At 38.9% G+C, this 24199-nt stretch overlaps 1 protein-coding gene across 2 annotated transcripts in view; it reads right to left on the minus strand.

Annotated features, from left to right (window-relative positions):
• The window catches only part of LRCH1 (leucine rich repeats and calponin homology domain containing 1), a 198564-nt gene that overhangs the window by 34464 nt on the left and 139901 nt on the right, over nt 1-24199 (minus strand). For both annotated transcript variants that reach the window (XM_028104370.2, XM_028104384.2), the window contains exons 11-15: nt 22254-22340; nt 17734-17823; nt 17594-17630; nt 13640-13693; nt 12824-12896 (exon numbers count right to left, since the gene is read on the minus strand). In XM_028104370.2, the coding sequence (XP_027960171.1) occupies nt 12824-12896; nt 13640-13693; nt 17594-17630; nt 17734-17823; nt 22254-22340 (341 nt within the window). The remainder of the gene's footprint in view (nt 1-12823; nt 12897-13639; nt 13694-17593; nt 17631-17733; nt 17824-22253; nt 22341-24199) is intronic.

Genomic DNA, 24199 nt, shown 5'->3' on the forward strand with positions numbered 1-24199 from the left:
TTCCAAACTCGTTTTATGAGACCAGCATTACCTTGATCCCCAAACCAAAGACCCCATCAAAAAGGAGAATTACAGACCAATATCCTTGATGAACATGGATGCAAAAATTCTCACCAAAATACTAGCCAATAGGATCCAACAGTACATTAAAAGGATTATTCACCACGACCAAGTGGGATTTATCCCTGGGCTGCAAGGATGGTTCAACATCCGCAAATCAATCAACGTGATACAATACATTAACAAAAGAAAGAACAAGAATCATATGATCCTCTCAATAGATGCAGAAAAAGCATTTGACAAAGTACAGCATCCTTTCTTGATCAAAACTCTTCAGAGTATAGGGATAGAGGGTACATACCTCAATATCATAAAAGCCATCTATGAAAAACCTACAGCGAATATCATTCTCAATGGGGAAAAGCTGAGAGCTTTTCCCCTAAGGTCAGGAACGCAGCAGGGATGTCCACGATCACCACTGCTATTCAACATAGTATTAGAAGTCCTAGCCACAGCAATCAGACAACAAAAAGAAATCAAAGGCATCCAAATTGGCAAAGAGGAAGTCAAACTCTCACTCTTTGCAGATGATATGATACTGTATGTGGAAAACCCAAAAGACTCCACCCCAAAACTGCTAGAACTCATACAGGAATTCAGTAAAGTAGCAGGATATAAAATCAATGCACAGAAATCAGTGGCATTCCTATACACCAACAACAAGACAGAAGAGAGACAAATCAAGGAGTCGATCCCATTTACAATTGCACCCAAAACCGTAAGATACCTAGGAATAAATTTAACCAAAGAGGCAAAGGATCTGTACTCAGAAAACTATAAAATACTCATGAAAGAAATTGAAGAAGACACAAAGAAATGGAAAAACGTTCCATGCTCATGGATTGGGAGAACCAACATTGTGAAGATGTCAATGCTACCTAGAGCAATCTACACATTCAATGCAATCCCCATCAAAATACCATGCACTTTTTTCAAAGAAATGGAACAAATAATCCTAAAATTTGTATGGAACCAGAAGAGACCCCGAATAGCCAGAGGAATATTGAAAAAAAAAAAAAAACAAAGCTGGCAGCATCACAATTCCAGACTTCCAGCTCTATTACAAAGCTGTCATCATCAAGACAGTATGGTACTGGCACAAAAACAGACACATAGATCAATGGAACAGAATCGAGAGCCCAGAAATGGACCCTCAACTCTATGGTCAACTTATCTTTGACAAAGCAGGAAAGAATGTCCAATGGAAAAAAGACAGTCTCTTCAACAAATGGTGTTGGGAAAATTGGACAGCCACATGCAGAAGAATGAAACTGGACCATTTCCTTACACCACACACAAAAATAGACTCCAAATGCTTGAAAGACCTAAACGTGAGACAGGAGTCCATCAAAATCCTAAAGGAGAACACAGGCAGCGACCTCTTCGACCTCAGCTGCAGCCACTTCTTCCTAGAAACATCGCCAAAGGCAAGGGAAGCAAGGGCAAAAATGAACTATTGGGATTTCATGAAGATAAAAAGCTTTGGCACAGCAAAAGAAACAGTCCACAAAACCAAAAGACAACCGACAGAATGGGAGAAGATATTTGCAAATGACATATCAGATAAAGGGCTAGTATCCAAACTCTATAAAGAACTTATCAAACTCAACACCCAAAGAACAAATCATCCAATCAAGAAATGGGCAGAAGACATGAACAGACATTTTTCCAAAGAAGACGTCCAAAATGGCCAATAGACACATGAAAAAGTGCTCAACATCGCTAGGCATCAGGGAAATCCAAATCAAAACCTCAATGAGATACCACCTCACACCAGTCAGAATGGCTAAAATTAACAAGTCAGGAAACGACAGATGTTGGCGGGGATGTGGAGAAAGGGGAACCCTCCTACACTGTTGGTGGGAATGCAAGCTGGTGCAACCCCTCTGGAAAACAGTACGCAGGTTCCTCAAACAGTTGAAAATAGAGCTACCATACGATCCAGGAATTGCACTACTGGGTATTTACCACAAAGATACAAATGTAGGGATCCGAAGGGGTACGTGCACCCCAATATTTATAGCAGCCATGTCCACAATAGCCAAACTGTGGAAAGAGCCAAGATGTCCATCGACAGATGAATGGCTAAAGAAGAGGTGGTATATATACACAATGGAATATTATGCAGCCATCAAAAGGAATGAGATCTTGCCTTTTGCAGCGACATGGATGGAACTGGAGGGTGTTATGCTGAGTGAAATAAGTCAATCAGAGAAAGACATGTATCATATGACCTCACTGATATGAGGAATTCTTAATCTCAGGAAACAAACTGAGGGTTGCTGGAGTGGTGGGGGGGTGGGAGGGATGGGGTGGCTGGGTGATAGACATTGGGTAGGGTATGTGCTATGGTGAGCGCTGTGAATTGTGCAAGACTGTTGAATCGCAGATCTGTACTTCTGAAACAAATAATGCAACATATATTAAGAAAAAAGAAAAAGAAGAAGATAGCAGGAGGGGAAGAATGAAGGGGAGTAAGTCAGAGGGGGAGACGAACCATGAGAGACGATGGACTCTGAAAAACAAACTGAGGGTTCTAGAGGGGAGGTGGGTAGGGGGATGGGTTAGCCTGGTGATAGGTATTAAAGAGGGCACATTCTGCATGGAGCACTGGGTATTATGCACAAACAATGAATCATGGAACACTACATCAAAAACTAATGATGTAATATATGGTGATTAACATAACAATAAAAAAATTTTTAAAAAGTTACTTCAATTTACTAATTTTTTAAAAAAGTTAAATATGGTTTACAAATATACTTAGAATAGAAAAACTTGAGTCCACTCCCTATAATCGATTATCGCATGCTCACCCAACTATGTCATTTTAATCTCAATGTGTACCTTTGGATGAAACCACCTTAATAAATGACTTACATGCGGGCACCTGGGTGGCTCAGTCAGTTAAGCATCTGACTCTTGGTTTGGGGTCAGGTCTTAATCTCAGAATCCTGAGACTGAGCCCTGTACCAGGCTCGGTGCTCAGTGGGGAGTCTGCTTTAGATTCTCTCACTCTCTCCCTCGCCCTCTGCCCCTCCCGCTCATATGTGCACACTCTCTCTCTCAAATAAATAAATAAGTAAATAAATGAATAAGTAAATAAAATGACTTGCACTAAGCTTCTCACATCTCAGTATTTTCTAAGTCCATTGTAGGATATGTGAACCAGTATTCTGATGCTCTATGGAAGATCAGAAAGTTGTCTTAATAAAACTTTGATTTACAGTAAATGGAGAAAGAGGGAGGTCTACTAGACATGACACCTCCTGGGACTTCGGAGAAGTCAGCCTGGGGCCTGGGCCTCTGCTTCAAGCCATCCAGGGAAGTCACCGGCAAAAAGAGCCAAAGACATGTCATCAAAGGACTGTCACCAAAACCCACAGAAACCAAACCCACAGGAAGTGAGACCGATTATTTAAAAAATCAAGGCAAGTCCAGCAAAGCAAGCAGGGTAGCATAACCTGCAGGGAGAGATGAGCAGTTTGCAGAGCAAAGGCAAAAAAGGAGAAGGTGGACAAACTAGGAAGCCGGGAAGAAATTGGAAATGCATTACACTTGCCTTTGAATCTTACCAAGACCAAGAAAAAAATCTACCCACTTAACATAACATCCAGAAGAGATATATATTGTAATGTAAAATTTTAGAAATAATCCACACCCCCCAAAAAAGAAGTCAACCAAATTTACCAAAAAAGTCAAGGAATGTGAGCAGAGTTGAATAATACATACACTAGCCAGCAAGGGGCGCCCCAACATTGTTTAAACAATGCTAATGTTTTCTTTGGAGGTTTTAGTTCCCTTTGCCTTTTTTCTAGGGGGCAATCTTATCTAATACAGCATGCTTAATATTTTCAATATGTTTTTATTGGCAGATTTCTTTCGAATACAAAACTATCAGGAAGTTAAATTAACCATGAGCTTTTGTTTAACAGCACACAATTCAAATATCTACGCCTTGTTAGAACCCTATGTGAGATAAGATAATACAGTGGTGTCTGGGTTTTAATGTCCCAGCATCATTTTTCATCTTAAATTCCCATGCATCTTAAAAATATAAAATGCATGCTTGGGTACTTGCTCTATGAATGTTAAGCAATCACAAAGTGTTAAAACACATTTGAACTGTGTTTTTTTAAATGAATATCTCAAAAGTACCTAAAATTATTGGAAACCATGACTACAGTATTATTAGTTTTCTAAGTGGATTAATTACTGTAGAATATATGAGATATTAAAACAAACTTTAATAATAACTCTACAGAGCACATACATGTTTGCTTATGTTGCGAGGTCTGTTATGACAGAACCATTTTAATGGGATCATGATGGTAGCTCTGATTCTATTACCTACAGTTTTTTTTCTTTTCTTTCAAGTCATATTTAAATAATACACGTGTAGTGACCAGCCTGAGCCGAAGGTTTGGGAAACTGATCTATAGAAGAATTATTGTTTTGTCCTTAATTTCATATCACTAAATTTTAAGAACTTCCTTATTTAATTCAGGGGGGAAAGTTTAATTCGAGGCTACAATATTAAGAAGAGCTGCACTGTTAGGACCTTTCAAATCAAATGCCACCCTATTTAAGTGTAATTAAGAAGCAAAAAAAAGGAGAAGAGAGCAGAGGAAGTGTGTGGAGGACTCTGTGTGTGTGTGTGTGTGTGTGTGTGTGTGTGTGTGTGTGTGTAGGAAGAGACAAAAAAGTGGGTGATGTAAGGGTGATTAAAGATGCAGGAAAAATTAGTCCTGCTTAATTGTTTAATTACTATGTATCTAATAAATAACATTCAAAGAATGGAAAAGATGATTTGCTTTGCTCCTATTTGTAATTTATTTAGCAGAAGAGACAAATCTCTAAGCAAAGCCCCTGCAAGGAATGATGAATATGTTTGTGCAGAATGTCAAATTCATCTTTGCAGGTACAGGTCAAATTCCACTGATTTTTCCAATATCTCTGCTACTTCCTTCACTTTTCTCCTCACCCTCATCCCCGACCTGGGAGTGAGCTATCAACGTACAGAATTCTTTATCTGTGTCTCTCTAGTGGTACTCATCACTTTCTCTCTTGCAGTCTAGATCTGTTCCTCTCCATGACTCTGTAAGAGTTTATGTCTGTTTCCAATTTGTAGGTCTCCTCCTACCCCACAAAGCTGTTTGATGGATGAAAAAATGAAACAAGTGTTTCAAAAATTCCCCTCATTCAAAGATCAGTCTATTTGGAAAGTATCTTTGCAGAGATTATCCTACCCTGATAATCAGTCACCTCAGTTTTTCCTGTCATGAAAAATCTACTGAAGCTTGGTTTCCAGGTCTGAATTCATTTGACTCTGAAATAAAAGTTCTATAGAAGCAGATACCTTGTTTGTCTTTTGCAGAGTCATATCCATAATAATGAACCTCATGCCTAGCACAAAGTATACAATAGACATTTAAGAATGTGCACAAGAAATCATTTCTCTATTTGTTTAAGAATATCTTTTTAAAAAAAGATTTATTTATATATTTGAGAGAGAGAGAGAGAGTGGTGGGAGGGGCAGAGGGAAAGGGAGAGAGAATCCTCAAGCAGACTCCTCGCTGAGCGTGGAGCCCAACACAGGGCTCAATTCCAGGACCCCAAGACCATGACCTGAGCTGAAATCAAGAGTCAGCTGCTCAATCAACTGAGCCACCCAGGCACCCCAAGAATATCTTTTAGTTAAATCAAGAAATCCCACTGCTCTAAAATTTGCCTGAAGGGGTGCCTGGGTGGCTCAGTCGTTAAGCATCTGCCTTCGGCTCAGGTCATGATCCCAGGGTCCTGTGATCGAGCCCCACATCAGGCTCCCTGCTCCGCGGGAAGCCTGCTTCTCCCTCTCCCACTCCCCCTGCTTGTGTTCCCTCTCTCGCTGTGTCTCTCTCTGTCAAATAAATAAATAAAATCTTAAATAAATAAATAAATAAGTAAAAATTCCCTGAAATGCTTATTTAATTATTATGTAAAATGCACTCCTGGTATAAAATTTATCAGTCTATATTATTAACCTTTATTACCTAAGTTTAACTCGATGAGAGATTTCTTCTCCATGGACGTATGGGGTTTTGAAATTTAGCTCTCAGTTTCTCCTTGGAAGTTAAGAACCTGGACTGGGTGTGATGTTTAAGATACACAAATTCAAGGGCAGCAAAATAAAACGGCTCTGAAAAAATACCAGGGGCTTTAGCTCCTGGCTAATGTGAATTAGAAATCTGACTAATGCATTCATTTATTCCCTTCTGTGCCCCCAAATGAATTAGATACATTCTCTCTCTGCCCTCAAAATGCTCATATTTCCTCTCTATAATTTTGGGCAATTTATTCTAACCTAGTGACTTTGACCTACTTGAATATAACATAAAAATCAGTAAAAAAGTAATCAATGTGTAGAGTCCTTGTGACACCAAATAAATTAGCACCTCTGAGTGTGGAGCTAGGCAGCTACAGTCTTAAAAACACTCAGATGATTCTAATATAGAGCTAGGGCTAAGAATTGCTGAAACGCCTCTCATGGCCTATGTCCTCATTTTTGTATGGGGAAAATAATACACAGAAGTGCAAGATTATTGCAAAACTTAGAAAATGTCTGTAAATTGGCCTAAGATGGGTATGTCCATTCATTCATTCATTCTCCAGTGATAATTAAATGGCCAATTTTAAATAAGTATAAATTAGCACCCACGAACTAATTGCAAATGAAAAAGAGACAATGATTCAAAAGAAGATAGGAACAACAAAAAAAGGGGGAAAAAAAGAAGATAGGAACAGTTTTCACTTCAAAGTGAAGGGGAAAGGCAGGAAAGAGGCAGAGTAGTAATAGGGCACAAGAGCAAAAGAAAGAGAAGAAATTGTTCCTAAGTTAAGAACCAGTTCAAGTGAAGCTGCCTCACCCAGCGCCAGGAGTGCCCCACAGCCCTGCACACACCCTCCCCATCCTCCCCACCCTCCCCACCCTCCCCAGCCTCCCCACCCGTCTCAAGGGGCAGAACTCTGGGGACTGCGGGAATGCAAACTTCCAAGGACCTTCTAGCCACTTTGCCATTTTTTATTACTTCGAAGAAAGAGTTTTAGAAAAAGATGGGGAATTGAAAATGAGACATATCTGGAATGAAATACTGAAAAGAACTTAATTAAAGGGGAATTTTAATATAAAGCAAGACAGTGAACAAGGTCTAAAAATGCCAACTTTACCCAAAACTAAAAAAAATATAAATGAAAGACAAACTGCATTACACACTGGGTTGAGTCAGGGATAAGATGCCATTTCTTTACAAAGGTTGAGACAGGTACAGATAATGGAGACCAGGAATAGGGGGAAACAAAACTGATGTGCTAATCAGCTTGGAAATGCCAAGAATGGCCACTGAACAGGATCTCCTACTTAAGAGGAATGAGTAAGAACAACATAAAATCGCAGGCTGTATTTCTCTTACAAGATTACTTTGTATGCTTGTGAATAAGTATAGTGCAGCTTCATTAATTTAAAAAATGCTTTGGAAAATATATCAAAATCACAAGGCCAAGTGTGGCACAAAGAGAATGAAGAAGCATGTGAAAAGTCAGATCTGGGAACCTGCACAAATATTTATTTGTAAAGACAATGTAAAGACAAAGAAAATTTTCTGTTGTCCACAACACCTTCTAGACAAACTGCCAATAGGGATAAACGACAACCACCCGTTACCTGATGTGACTGATGGAACCACATGAATATCGAGAGTTAATTCCTTTATTACGATTATGGTACAGCTTGACAGCTACATGTGCATCTCTGGAATTTGCAGTCGTACAAAAACAATGCCAAGTAAAGAGTGCAAGGTGATTTTATTTTCAGAGAGATTTCTACAATTATTAATTTCTAAGGAACTCTTAGGATTTTTAATAAAAAGAAGGCAGTCTGGCTTATAGCTTGCACTGAGAGTCCTCAGTACACAGCCGCAGAGTGAGTATGGAGACGGTGCAGAGCTAGGACCCTGGGTGGCCTCACCTCCATCACGACGTAATGGTGTGACCTCACCTTTCTGGTTTTAGCTGGCGCATCGATATAGATAGAAATTCTGCTACATAACATGACTAGATCTTTCCCAGCTTAAACAAACAAACAAACAAACAAAAAAAGTCCTTTGGTTTCAGATATCACTCCTAAGGAAATACCAAATCACACATAAATCTTTCATTTTAGGCTTGATTTCCTTTAAACAACAGCAGACCCATAAATAGCCATGCTTTCTGAAAAACAAAAATGCCTCTCCCCCTCTTTTTTTATTTTTGAGTAAAGGAACAGTTTCTCAAGAAAGTTTCCACTGAGCCCTCTTCAACTTCCAGATTTTAAAATAGGGATGGTATAAGGAGGGACTTTTGTCTCATTGCTGCTGTTGTTGAAGCATACTTATTTGTGGTTAAAAAAATTTAGAAATCTATGAAATAGTAAAACTCGTTTTACAACTAACCTGCCAAAATATACATGTATCCTTCTTTATAAGGAAACTGGAAAATTTTTTTATTGAATTTTGACCAGAAATCACAGCAAATGTTTTAAATATATTTTTTCTGTATAACATACTTCGATTAAAAAATAACTATGATCGGAAAATTTATTTTCCTATTGTGTTTGCATTTTGGTTATACCTCATATCTCACTTCTCTTCCCTATAAATCATGCTGCTTCATTTAACATTACTTTTGTCACTTTGTATCTTAGAATAAAATGTTTAAAATCTTAACTAACATTAGGCTAAATGGAGATTCTGATCTATGTGGCATGTAGGTCTAGATAACTATATTTTGTTTTCATCTTTCAGGCTATTTAATGGCACAAAACTAAAAGATATTCATAATAATCCAACGAGCTGTCCAATCTTTTTATTGGCACATTTGATTTTCAGGCCAATTTGAATATCATATAGGTGAACAGACACTCGAAAAGGTAGAAGGTATCAAAAGTTAAAATGTGCAAATCACAAAAAAAAGAAGGAAAGTGATTTCTCTTCATTTTTAGCAATTTCTCAATGTTAACATTATTTTTAGTGCACCACTCAGCGATCAGCCATGGTATTAATTACCTTAAAAATCTCATACGGTTAAGCATAGATAATAAAAGATCAAACTCATCACTTTGGTGCAGATGCAGGAGCAAGCAGAGACACTCCAAATGTGCAACCCCCAATTTTTATAAACAAGCAAACAAAACACAAAAAAACAAAACAACAACAACAAAAAAACCCAAGCGGAAAAGGTAGAGAAAGAAATTATGGTAAAGTCCTCCAGAAAGTCAGAACTTTCAAGTTAATTAAATGTAGTTCGACAAACTGCTAGAGAACAATCCCCATGCACTTTTCTGGACTTTGCTTTCCAGCTTTTCTCATTGGTTCTTAGAGCAGGCATGCAGGTGAATATACTCTGTCCTCGGCTGCACAGAAATGAACGATCAGTATATTCATTGGCTTATTAATGAGCACATTGAAGAACAGGTACAAGGCCACCTACCATTGTCACTGTCTCCTTCAGATGGAACACTGTAGCTAGAGCTGTCCCATGTTTGTGCCTGTGTAAGTTTGTTGAAGGAGATAGGAGGAAGAGTGAGGGCTGGGTCTGCAGGAGAGCAAGAGAGCCGGTCCGCGTACAGTTGGACAAGGACCAGGAAAAACCAAAGGGACAGCAGCATTTCACAAATGGCATAAGGTTTGTATGGAAATGAAGCGAATTTCATATTATGGGATTTAAATTCAAATGTACAATATAGGAGGAGAATGAAAGATGGCGCATGAAATAAAAAGAATGATAAAAACCGAGTGTTAGTACTTATCAATCAGATACTTTGCATGCAGTTAATATTGTTAACCTTAACAGTTCTGCAAGCCCACAGACTCAGAGTCCTAACGAATCATGTCCGCAGATAGGAAGCGTACCCACAGTCAACATACATACAAAGCAGAAGACCTACCACACACCTTTTTTCAAAACCTTCTAGATAACTAACATCGTAGCAAATACGATTCACACAAAAAAATTCGGTTACATAGACAAAGCTTAATATGTGTAAATATATCTATTATTTAGAAATGAGACTATTACAGAATCAGTGTTTACCATGTGTCAATTTTTTTCCAAGGCAATGTAAAATTTCTCTTTAAAGGTTACCTCTCTCTCTCTGTCTCTCTCTCTCTGTGTTAAAAAATAAACAAAATCTTTAAAATTAAAAAAAATTCTCCCTAAAAAAAAATAAATAAAGGCTACTGGCATGCTTTATTGATAGCTGTAGCGAGCCAACTCTGCTCAACCCTGGACACACATACCCCTCAATACTGTCTTGGTACCGATCAGCAGAAAAACATTTTCTGACACTAGCAGGGTCTCTTTAACAACAAACCTCATTCACCAATAGAAGTCAATCAATTTCAAGCACTTCTGAGTTAGGAATGAATATTTGAGTATATACAGTTGTCTCTCTTTGGAGGAAAACAGAAGAGAAAAAAATGTTCTTTTGAAGAAAACTATCAGCCTACTTAAGAATCTAAGTTCTTATTCCAATTTGCTGATTTGAGCAGTCTATTTTTATTTATAACACAGAAATCACATAAATCCATATACTTAACTTGAAAAGAAAAGTTAATTGGCTTTCAAAAGTTCCAAAGCTACTCAATCAAATAGAACTTCTTTTTAAATTGTATCATCTTCAATTAAGATTGCTATATATATTATTTTTTAGAAAATGTGAAAAATACATACTGTAATATGTTTAAATTACTAAATAAAATGAAGAAATCCCCAATATGTAAGGCAGTTTTATAAAATTCCAACATGCCACTTGATGTTCCTGATGATAAATCACATTATTTACAGCAACCAAACTCCACAAAGCTTTCAACGACTAGAACAGTTTCCACAGTCAGCATTATAGAAAGGTTGGAAGCTTGCAGAGGAAATTATCTTTGTTTTCTGCTATTCAAAATAAATACCCCCTTTCTTTTTCCACCACTACAATGAATTTGAAATGGTTGAACAGTACAAGTACAATATTGATAAGCCAAGTTTGGACTCCATAAAAGAGAGGAAAAAATATCATTGAACAATTTTACAACTAAATTGTAAAGATGTATATTCAAAAGAATATTGGTCTTTGAGGATTCATTCACCTTTTGATTGCTCAATTATGAAATATATTTAAAATTCCTTAAAACTACCTGTAAGGATTAGAAGCAAACCTGTAGCCCAGTCTGAGGTCCTGAATACATAGCAATAACTCTCCTGGAAGGCCGTCACTGAAGGCACGGAGGAGAGGTGCCCACCTGATCATGTCTCCTGGTACACACGTGAGACCCCAGGGAAATGGAAGCCCAGCCCAGATCTGACTGCATACGCTCACTGCCATAAATGAGGAGGCCAGTCATTTGAGCCTTATTTCATGCATAATTTGGCTTTCCATAACACACCTACTAATCTTTGCCATGTCCCAGCATTTTCTCAAATAGCTTTGCCTTATAGCCCATCCAGAATGCCAGGAAACCATTACACCTGGCTACATGTTACACATCAATCAACTTGCTCCCCAAACGAAAAAGTTTCCTTCATAAAGGAATTATATTTGTTTTTTTATGGGTACCTGTTTACAAAATATACACATATATAACTTCTGTTTGCCAAAATGCTTTACTGAAAAACCCAAGACATCTAAGTTCTTTACTAGATTTTTGCTTAAATGCGTCTGAGTCCTTTCTTAGCAGTTACTTAAAAGCATTATAGTCTGAAAAACAAACTGAGGGTTCTAGAGGGGAGGAGGGTAGGGGGATGGGTTAGCCTGGTGATGGGTATTAAAGAGGGCACATTCTGCATGGAGCACTGGGTGTTATGCACAAACAATGAATCATGGAACACTACACCAAAACAAATGATGTAATATATGGTGATTAACATAACAATAAAAAATTAACAAATAAAAGACAAAAAAAAGCATTATAGTCATGAGTGTATGCAAAGATCCAAAAGTATTAAAATAAAAAAGGACTAAAAGAAGGTAGACAGTGCTAGAACTTCAGTGGAGAAATCAGAAGAACCAAATTTTTTTATGCATCATCGTCCTTTTTAAAACCAATAGTTATTTTGCACATTGTTATAATTTACATCTGTGAATACACTAACAACAAATTAAAAGAAAGTAGATAATATAAGCAGAAAGGCTCTTTTTTTAAATTTTATTTTATTATGTTATGTTAGTCATCATAGAGTATATCATTAGTTTTTGATGCAGAAAGCCTCTTTTAAAGAAATGACTCCTGGCCACTCATGTGAGCCTTGAAATGATCACCCTGTTGCAGGAGGAAATGCATAACCTTACAAGGGTTAGAAAGCCAACAAAGGATATTTTAGAGGAGTCACCCTGTCAGAGGCTGCTCTTTAGCTCAGCACCTTCCTAGGAACCACTGGGGCAAAGCGCTAGCTATTTTATCTTCCCTGGGTAAAACACTCATTAGAATATTTCTTCCCCACTAACATGCCCCATCACATTTTCTCTTTGCTCGGATTGGAAAGGAGGTATGATATCTACTACTGATAACATGGACATAGCAGATGATTCACTGAGAACAAGGCTCCAAAGTCTGGCCTCCCCAAGCTGCAGCTCTGAGGCTAGGACTCAATGTTCACCAGAGCGCATTCACAAGGCTGCTCACGCTAACACATACACATTTAAGAGGCTAAAGGGAAACAACTGAGTGTTTCGAAGTGTCAGGACGCTGAGGTTTTAATTTACCTGATCGAGGCTTGAGGCCAAATGGAGCTGTGCTGTTGGTGGTGGGAGAGATTGCAGGCGAGTTCCCTCTCATCTGCAGTATTGGAAGGAAAGGATGTTTTTGTTTTTGTTTTTTTTAAAAAACAAACAACTAAAGCAGAACTACACATGCTTCTCTACGTTCCAGGATTATAACAACACCACTACCTCTTTGATTCGCTGCATGTGATGAAGCCCTGACTAAAAAAATATGACTGATGCATCTTCGCATTGCAAATGGTTGAGTGGCATCGTCAACGGAATGTTGTCTGAGGGGAGAGCCAGTCAATTTTCATTTGCGCAAGAAAAAATATTCTATAATCATGTGACGCTGGCAATCTCTTCTGCTCCAGAATAGATGCGTGCATGGGTACACACACACAGGCACACACTCACACCCCCCTCACAGGGGGCACAGCTGATGAAGAATGTCATGACACAGTAAGATAGGAAAACAGGTCACATTGGACAGAGTCTCATCTACAGGGAAACCACCCACTGCTCCACTGATGGATAACAGGACATTCGAAATGCTGCCTATGGAAGCCATCACTCTGTCTTCTATAAAGACGCTGCCATATTTGGTTTTCAAAATATATCTTAAAAAACAATCTTTCATTATGGAGAGGGCCAGATAAGACTATGATAGCTAATGAGACTCCCCCAGAGAACCTGCAATACAGTTAACTCATGAATCATGACAGTCTCAGATTATGTATTTCTGTAAAAGCTATTCCAATTCAGCCTTCACAAACTACCTCGTCTACCTCGTCCTACGGTAATCCTCAGGAAACTTACCTCATTTGGAGAATACTCGCTCCCATTGCTCTGTGATGTGAGATCATTTTGCACCTTAAAGAAAAAAATGCGTGGTATATTCCATTAGACCATAAAATTACTGAGGAAAGAACTGCGTCCTTCTGACTTCCCTCATATCCCTGGCACCTGGGCACTCAATGAATATATACTGAATTAATGAAGTAGTGTGTTAAATAGCTAAGTAGGTCACACTGACATTTGCTAAAAACATGCAGCTGTACTCACACACAAAAAATACATCTAAAGTATTACACAAACTAAGAAAAGGGATCTCCCAGGGCAAAGAGCTCAGTCCAAAGTACCTTTAAACATAACCCACCTTGCTTGATGACCAAGCCACGTGCAGGCTCCCACTCCTCATTTGAACTACAGGTCTTTAGAAATGGTCCAAGGCAGTATTTCCCAAATACATAGAATCTCACTGGGAGCTTTTATTTTTTTAAGATTTTATTTATTTATTTATTTTAGAGAGAGGAGAGAGAGAGAGAGAAAGAGAGCTCGCTGTGCGTGAGCAGGAGGAGGGCGGGGGGGCGGGAGGCAGAGAATCTTGAGCAGACTCCAAGCTGAGCACAGAGCCTGATGGGGGTGGGGCTCGATCTCAGGACCCTAACTAAGATCATGACCTGAGCTGAAACGAAGAGTTGATGGCTTACCCGACTGAGCCACCCAGGTGCCCCTCATTGGGAGCTTTTAATAAATATACATGCCTACACTCCAAATTACCTGAGACAATCTTATGTCATCAATTCGATGCCAGTTTGCTTGGGCAACCAATGAGGAAACTCTAGATTATTTTACTCAGATCAGCCTTCTTCTTCTTTTTTTTTTTCAGATCAGCCTTCTTTATATGGTCATCAAGGAACCCACTGAATACCCTAATAAAAAAACCTGGTGATAGCTAACATAAACATCTTCATTTATAGCACTACTAACAAGTACCTGCAGGTTTGATTCTCTCTATGAGCTATTCCTTCCTCCAACACTGTCCCCAATTTGATATTATTTATGAAGGAGACTATAATTTGCAATTCTTCCTGAATGGATGCCAGTGCTACCCAAACTTGATACCATCATCTCAACTATGTTTAAAGTCAGACAATGTGATGTAAAAACCCCCTGGCAATCTTGGCCCGACCCATTGAACTGGGTAGGGCCACAGTTCACACCCCTCCTCAGTGTTCTGCCCGGCTTACACACTGTGCTGATTCTGCCATAGCTGCGTGCTGGGACCCATCCAAATCCAAACAACCCCCAAAATCTACGTTTACTTCCCTCTCTCTTTAAACTCTACCTCTTCCCCAGTCTCCCAGAGCACCTAAAATACTCAGGATTACAGACCACCTCAAATTCTTTAAATTTTTTCAATATCCAAGTTTTCTTCCCTCCACATTTTTTAAAACATCTTAAAAGGAGGACAACTTCCTATCCTTAACAGCCCAGTCCTTGACACCCAAAACAAAACCAAATCCAGCATAAGTACTCTACAAACACTGGCTAATTGATTCAAGACTTATGCTAAGGTTATTGCTTTCCTCTGGAATGAGATAGAAAATATAAAAATAACCAAATCATAAATGAGGGCCACATTGAAATTCTATAATCATTAGCACTGGCCTTGCTAGTCCACCACTTTCTCTTCTTCCTCCTTGTGCCTTCCAGAGCCCACTATCTGATCCCTCCTTTTCAAAATCATTGAGATGTGCCTGTCATGGACAGATGAATGCCCTAGAGAAGGAAGACAATGAGTAAGAATTTCTTACACCAAATAGGAGTCCTCATTCAACCAAAAAGAAAAAACTAACTTATATTAATACAAAACGTTATAAATCAGAGACGGAGTGGACGTATCTTTTTTTTAGAGGACTTGTGTCTTAAACTGGTATTCCTGAATCATGCACCCAGGATGACATCTGTTTTACTAGCATCAAAAGTGGGTCTGCAGCAGGACCCTAACCAGTTATAAAGTACCTCTTCACTGACTGCTTATTGGTTACAATGGAAAAACAGAACAATAACTACACAGTGGACAAATCAAGCTACACAACAAATGGGCAATCAAATTAACATCACCAATCAGGCCCATCTAGACACGTGTGATATCCTGAGATGGACATAATACCACCTGTGCAGTGTTCCGATCAAGCACACAGAAGCCTAATCTATCATGAGGAAATATGAGGGACTTTTGTCTCACAAAATAAGGGGCACACCATTAAAAAAGGGGAGAGCTATGTTCTTCAAAATTTCAAGGTTATAAAAAACAAAGAAATGTTACAGAAATGTTCCAGAGTAAGGGAACCTCTAAATACCTCCTCCTAACTGAATACAATACCTGCCACTACACTGGATCCTACATGGGAGGAGAAAAAAAAAAAATCTGAAGAACACCATTAGATCAACTGAACAATTTGGAATATGAATAGTAGATGAGATTAAAACAGTTTATCAATGTAAATTTCTGAATTTGATACCTGAAATGTAGTTATGCAAAGTAAAACCTCTATTCTTAGAACACATACAGTGAAATATTTAGCGGAAAAAGGACTGTGATATATGAAACCCTCAAATGCTTCAGAAAAAGAACCATGTGTGGAGAAAGAGAGAAAGAGAAGAAACAATATGACAAATGTGGTAAAACAATAATAGGTCACTCTGGGTAAAAGGACGCAATTTTTGTAACCTTTTGTAGAATCTTGTAATTTTTCCCCACAGTTTTATGAATTTAAAATTATTTCCAAATAAGCTTAAAAAAAAAGTGGGTCAACTATAATCAATCAATAATAAAATAGTGGGCCTGCACAGAATCACAAGGAGCCTGTCTCAAAGGACAGCCTGAGGGAATGGGCCGGGGGCAGCCTTCACACAAAAGGCTTCCTGATGTTCCAGGACTGGGTAATTCAGTGATGCCTCCACCAGGGAAGACACGGTGCAGTCATTTTGTCTGAGGACCCCACCAATAATGATAATAGAATGGTAGAGTGAGAGTCATAGCTAACATCTAGGTATCCTGGGTTGTGAGACTGGTCCCAATTTACAGAAAATGAAAGTGAAGTTTAGAGAGGTTGCCCATAGTTAGCAAGTCTTTGAGGTGGGATTAAAACTCAACATAATTCTAAGTCATGGCGCCCAACAAAGAAACCAGAGTGGTTCTCTCTCCTCTTATTTAACAGAGAGACTTAGCCAGTTAGGAGTGTAAAACTGCTTCACTACACTTCACATGCTCAAACACCTCAGGGACATAAATTGGTGTGTCCTGAAGTTAGCCATCCCAAACCCACTCACTACGGTGGGATGAATTAGGGTGTCACCCAGATGTCACTCCCAAGTCACCAGCTCAACCCTATTTTTAGGACTGTTTCTCTGGGACCTTCTAGGCTCATCTCTAGTTTTACATCAAAACGGCTTTCGATAGCCACCCAATTTCCACCCAGCACAACTCCACCCTTACTCTGTCCCCACATAACCCCACCAGGTCTCTAAAGTTCTCCTAATCCTCCCAGGCACTTCCCAAATCATTTGTTCTTGCCTCTCAAGTCTTTTCTAGTTTATTTCCACCTGGCCACTCCCTAGGCTTCGTTCTTGGCTCTAAAATCTACACTGAGTGGTCCTACCTCTTTCTGATGCAGCAGGTTCCCTCGCTATCTTAGTTGCTACTGCCTGGCTCAGCAGGACTATCTGACCCCCCAAATTTAGAGAGTTTAATGGGAAGAGCCAACTCTCATCTTTAATGGAAGATGAAGTAAAATAGATATGCAGGAAAACTAACTAAGGTAAAAGTATAAAAAAATGTGAAAAACAGACCATGAACAAAATTGAATACTAGTCCCACTAATGAATGTTCTACCCTACGATCAATCTTTTATAGACTATGGTAGCCACTATTCCGTGGCAGAATACTGCAGAGAGTTCTGGTTAATCCAAGAGCGGCCTTACCTCACACACTGGAGAGGTCTCCAGCTGTATTTGACCACTGTAGGAATAAAGAAAAGAAAGGGACATAAAGTGGAATTTAAAGCATACATATTTCAATGTAGAAAGAGAATATATATTCAGTTACAAGAAGGTCAACATACTTTAGTGCAGAATCTTGTAAGTCTAAGGCTTCTGCTGATTCCACAGGATAAAAGTTCACAACATTTCTCTCTGTAATATCAGTGCTTAATCTAAAGAGGGGGGCAAAGAAGATGTTAGCAAATTTATTAAACTTTTCATATGTTCTATGACTTTAATAAATCCAATGCTTTGGGTCATATTTAGTTTATAATTTTAATATATTAAAAAGTTATGTTTATCATTAGGTTAAGTAATCAAAAATTTATGGTAGAAATTTCAAATCACGTGGTATTTTCCCACCCTGTGCCAAATTTTATATAATTTTAATTTAATTTTCTATCTGCTATTGGTATTGAAATCCAACCTACTTGCAATATAACAGTAATTTCTGCTGAAGTCATAATTCTCATAGATAGCACACATTAAGTCCTATTCTAGAACTTGATTGATTTATAGAAGTAAATAAAATTGCTAAGAGTACCGTATTATTTTATATGTACCAAAGGCATGTTGCTTTAATAAGAAGACATCTCTGATATACAAGAATACTCTCACTTTAAAAATTAAAATTCATAAGCAATTTGATGTGCAATTTTATTTGTGAAATTGTCTTACAGATATTTTCTGAATTTCTAGCAATTTCAAGAGTTGAGTTCTTTTTTTTTTTTAAAGATTTATTTATTTATTTATTTGAGAGAGAGAGAATGAGAGGGAGAGAGAGAGTAGGGTCAGAGGGAGAAGCAGGCTCCTTTGCTGAGCAGGGAGCCTGATGTGGGACTCGATCCCAGGACTCCGGGATCATGACCTGAGCCGAAGGCAGTCGCTTAACCAACTGAGCCACCCAGGCGCCCTAAGAGTTGAGTTCTTTTTAAGATCTGTAAAACCAGGAATTGCTGTAAGTCATATAAAAGTTACAAGGCTATCTTTAAAGGTAGGGATGAGTCACATTATACATACTTATTGAAAATGCTATCAAACCAATAATCAGAAATACTTAAGAAAAGAAACCAAGACAAAGGCAAAATACAGTACCAATATTCAACTAGATTTTCTGATGTTAAGGTTGTATGAAAGGTAAACCTCTAAAACTTAATCCTATAATCAGTGGCTTAACTCCAACAATAAAAAGTTTGGATCTATGAAATATGAGAGAAAGGAAAAACCTAGTATGTATGTAAAATTTTTATTATTAATAATCAGTCCCAAGCAGCTAGAAATAAGTGACCCCTTGAAGTGCCCTCTCTTTTTAGAAACACACACAGGACTCTTCTTATATTAGTACTATACTGGCTCACAGAACATTATACATTAGAACTGTCCTTTTGTGATAATTATTTCAGGATGAACAACAAAGACCTAAAGCAGCCAAAGGAGTGGATAATTTTAGGGAGGAAATGAAATCCATATAAGTTTTACAACATAATGCATTTTAAAATAGTACTCCATAAAGATGTAACTCAATTAGCTCTTGAAAAGTTACTCAGGGCTGTTTTCTTCCACAACTCAAGCACACACCCACCATTCTGACTCGCTCAACATTCTTGGCTACTCATTGCCTCAAACATTTCCAAGCTAGGGAGGAATCTTGAGGTTCTCCGTTCATCCCACTTCTCATGAAGGAAGGCAAAACTAAGGCCCACGGCTGGGAACCCTCCTCCAGGTCAGTAGGATTTTTACTACTGGGCTCCAGTCCCACATTCCCAAGCCACTTTTATTTCCACCAAAGTAGGCTATTGTTTTTCACTTTGGGGTTCACGTATTAATCAATCTTGAATTTGTAAGAAAAGTGTATTGGAGGAGTAGAAGTATTAAAACACTATGAAGTTTGAGCCCAACTGGGGCCTTCTCTCTGTCACATCATGTCTTCAAGGCTCGTTCCTGGACTCACGCTCCCTTCCCATCGGTACGCTTGGCCTTGGAAATCTCATCCTCCTTAGATAGCTCTGTTACTGCAGCACAGTGTGAAAATGACTTTCAAACCTAAGTCTCGAAGCCCCAGAGCCGAACACCTAGCAGCAGAGTGGACGTTGCCACCTTGGATAAAAATTCAGTGCACCCTACGCTGACCCCAACATCCTCCTCTTCAAACCTGCTGTCCCTCTGGGTTCCCCAACTCCGATAACGAGAAGGGGGGCTCAGATCTAAACACTGTTTAGATGTGTTCTCGCCACCCACTTCAAATGATCGCCAAAGAACTACAACTGTACCTACCACTGAGTATCTCTAATTTATAAAATCTAAAGAAAAGTATGAATTTAGAAATACCTACAGAAGAACATCCATTGTAATATATTTCCTTCCAGTTTTAATTTTTTCTAGGTTTCTGACACGACTGAGACCTAATTCTGTCTGTATAATTGGGATCAAACGTTTGTATTTTATATACTTTTTAAAGTATATAAAACATAAAATGAGCATTCTAAAATATATTGGAAACTTTAAAAAAACCATTGTATCAGGCACATTATAGTCCATCGTATTAATACTTATATTTAAGTATCTCCAAACTACTGGATTATTTCCCTTTTCCCAAATATTTGCTATAAAACACCTTCCTCCTCACAATCGTTGTTCATATCTCTTTGTCCCTCAGGATAAATTTTTAGAATTTATTTGAAAAGTTTATATATTTTATAGGCTACAGCCATGTACTACTAGGATGTCTTCTGGAATGGTTTTTCCTACTAACAGTTTAGATATTATTTCAAATCCTCACCATCCTAAAAAGTAAATATTTGGATCTCATCTTATAGATGAGGAAACTGGCATGCAGAGTAGTTCTATCTTACCCAGATCAACGGTGTTGGCGCTGAGTTCAGAACCAGCGGCCAGCTGATCCCAAGTCTGCTCTTCTCAACAGACAGGCTGCTTCCCCATTCTTTATAATTTCACACAAATGCACACAATACACACACACACTCTCTTGTCCCTGTTTCTTCTCATTGACTGCCCTGGTTTAGGATGTGAAACTCAGCCCTTTAAGGAATACACCTTGATTAGGCATTCACTAATATGCAAAGCTCTGAGCCAAACATTAGGGAGAATTGGCAACATAAATAATCCTATTTTTAAACCACCACTACCTCCGTCTACATATAGAACAAAGTCTGGGCTCCTCAACACAGCATTCGAAGGCACCCTCAGCACCATCCCGCTGCCCCTCTGCGGGGTCTCAGTCCCAGCTGTGCATCAGAAGCACTGGCAGTACTTTTGAAAAGTGGAAATGGCCAGCCCCCAGCCTCACAGGTGGAGTCGGGGTATCTGTGTTTCGAACGTTCCACAAGCAGTACTGAAGCACAGCGAAGGTAGAGATCATCTCTGCCTGAACCGTTCCAAGCCCGCTCCAAGCCCGCTCCACTCCCTGTGACTCCCTGCCTTTGCCCAAGCCTCTAATTTAATCCAGAATTTGCTTTCTCCTTGAAAGGGCCAGTTATTAAAGGCCCAGATGAATGGTCCCAGGCTTCACGGATGCCAGCCCAACCACCTCCCTGTTTCCATCTGTGGCCAGGCATTCACTTCAAACACTTAAATCCATTCCACTTACAAATATCTACTCAAGGCAATCTCTACCACAGTTTAAGTTCTTTGAAGGCAAGGGCTGTGTCTTGTTCATCTTCATATCCCCCCGAGGTGCACTCGGTAGATCCTCCCATGCTCTAAGCACTCAATTAATGTCTGCAGAACCGAAATGCTTTTCAAATCAATTGCTGAAGATTTCCAACCAAACTGACCCGTCACTCTTCTTTTAGGACCAGCCGATTTGGGCAGTGACCCATCACTGGCACTCTGGGACGCACTAACCACCATTTTCATAAATTCCCAAAATGTGGTGTGGTTTCCGTGTTCACCATATTACAAGACCACATCATCTTCATATTTAAATCCCCAGGACCCCTAAACAGTTTATCAGGAATAAGCTTGGGGTATATTTCTCTAGTGCTAAAGTAGTTAGGACCTGACACCTGGTATACTGTTTCACTGAAGAATATTTTGTTCATGGGAATCCCATTATCCTTTGTGAAGAAACCAAAAAATAGATCTCCTGCATATAGTGCCTATTATTGACAATGGCCAATTCAATTAAAAAAATTATCTTGTGACCCAAATCTTCAGAAATATACTATTTATTTAACATATATTTAGCATCTCAGAAACAAATATGATAGTACCAGATAAAACAATTCTTTCTTTTTTGAAAAATATCCCTGATATTTCTCTAAGTCAGGAGTTAAATTTTAAGCAATTACAAATCTGCACTTTTATCATATTTCTATTTTCTAAGAATTATACCAAAAATCCCCATAGGAATGTCATGAAGGGTAACTGAATTTCATTAAGGAGTAGCAAAAGGAGGAAATGATCTCAATCTCTCCAGAACTGTGACTCTTACTTATGGCTCTTGTGAGAAATTCTCTTTTTTTGGTGGCTAGAGTGAACCCAAACGGTGCGTACAAATATTTTTAAAGGTGAGATAATATACTCAATAAATTAGTACACATTATTCACACATGAACCCTGGGCCAAGGAAAGACACGCATACCTGTTGGGATCTTGCAGCAAATCTACTGCTTCTCTCAGTTGTTCAATCATCGCTATATCCATGTCCTGGTCTTTGGATGAACTTATTCTGTAGCATGAACCGGGCATAAGAATGAAAACGATTACTGGAACGTGGATATTATCCAGATTCTTAAGAGCAAACGTATAAAAATCCATCTAACATATAAAAATGATTTTGACAAGCTCAACATGATAATGAACAGGTGTCAGTCCCCTGTGGAGTGGATTGCCAGAGGGTAGAGGAGGTGGGGCTACTGGGTGGGGGAAGCCCAGCTCTGCTATAAAATAGCAGCTCACACAAAGTCTCGACGCCCAAGGGTTTGCATCTGCTCCTCTATAAAATCAAGGCAATGGACAGGCTGGGTGGTTCTCACACTGTGCTTTCATGAGCCCGGGGCGGGGGGTTGCACAGGGGTGCCCAACTGCAGCAGGTCTGCACGACTTCTGGCTCTTCCCGCTCCAGAGCAACCAACGTGGCTCGGTTTTATTGCTTTCATACAATATGGGACTTCACTGCAGGATAGTGGTTCTCAGTGCAGTTTCTTTATGCAGCAAAATCATCTGTGGTGCTTAAAAAAAAAAATGCCAAGCCAGATACTGGGGTTTGGGCTTTTTATTAAGCTCTACAGGCAAGGTTGAGAACAACAGGTATAAGATTCTGAATGGGGTTTCCAAAGCTTTATAGACAGTTGGCCCTTGAACGACACAGGCTCAAATTGCATGGGTCCACTTATACACAGGTTTTTTTTTTCAATAAATATATTGGAAAACTTTTTAGAGATTTGTAACAATTTGAAAAAATTCACAGATGAACGGCATAGCCTAGAAGTACTGAGAAAGTCAGGGGAAAATCAGTTATTATTGTAAAAATATAGTATATAATACACATACAAAATATGTTAATTGTTTATGTTATTGGTAAGTCTTCTGGTCAACAGTAGGTTATTAGTAGTTAAGTTTGGGGGGGTTGAAAATTATATGCAGATTTTTGACTGCACCCAACCCCTGCATTGTTCAAGGGTCAGCTATAGTTTAAAAAAACACTCTCCCTATAAAATCTCTTTCCCTATAATTCTATGATTCTGTAATCAAACTAGTCCTCCTTGACATTACAGAAATATATTCAATGAATAGCTGATAATACTGGACAGTGATTTGAAAGGAACTTAGCAATGTTTTTAAAGGCAGAAGAGATCTGATCGTGGTTACTGCTTTCCACTACAGAATATGAGCCAATGTGTTTCTATAAGTGGAGAAACTTTTTAACAATATAGTAAATCCTCATTCAGGGTAAATCCCTCCCAAGGTATGAAGGAAGATCCAGGCCTACATGCCAGATCATGGAAACAAAATCCTGGGAACCAAAAATCTACTGTATGCCACATGGTTCAAGCTCAATTCCCCTGGAAATCATTCATCATCTGATAGATGACTCATGCCCTCCCCTGTAAAGCTGGCCAAGGAAATCCTCACATGCAATCGAGTTGAGGGGCTATCTCTATCTGATATGAGATTCCTTGGGTTCAATCCCAGCCCTCTGGGACCTTAGGACAGTCTCTCTGTGCCTCAGTTTTGTGCCATGTGAAATGGGGGATAACGATAGAACTTATCTCATAGGATTGTTGTAAAGATGACATGAGTTACTACCTGTGAAGTATTTAGGACAGTGCCTAGCACATAGCATTTAATAAATGTTAGCTATTACAACTGTTAGACATGGGACCAAGACATGAGAAGTATATGGTTTTCTCAGATCTTGAACCTGAAGACGGTTCAAGGTAAAGCGTGACTGGGACTGTATATTGCTCTGGGTCCAGTTGTTGGTTTCTTCAGACAAATGGAAGGAAGCTAGAATCTCCAGTGTAGGAATTTTATCTAATTTCCTGAATCACATTCTATCCACAGGCTCCAGTCAGATAAAACTCC

Source organism: Eumetopias jubatus, unplaced genomic scaffold (genome assembly GCF_037043125.1).
Source record: "Eumetopias jubatus isolate StellerSeaLion01/CBP00866 unplaced genomic scaffold, mEumJub1_p1.0 scaffold_3, whole genome shotgun sequence".
Lineage (NCBI taxonomy): Eukaryota > Metazoa > Chordata > Mammalia > Carnivora > Otariidae > Eumetopias > Eumetopias jubatus.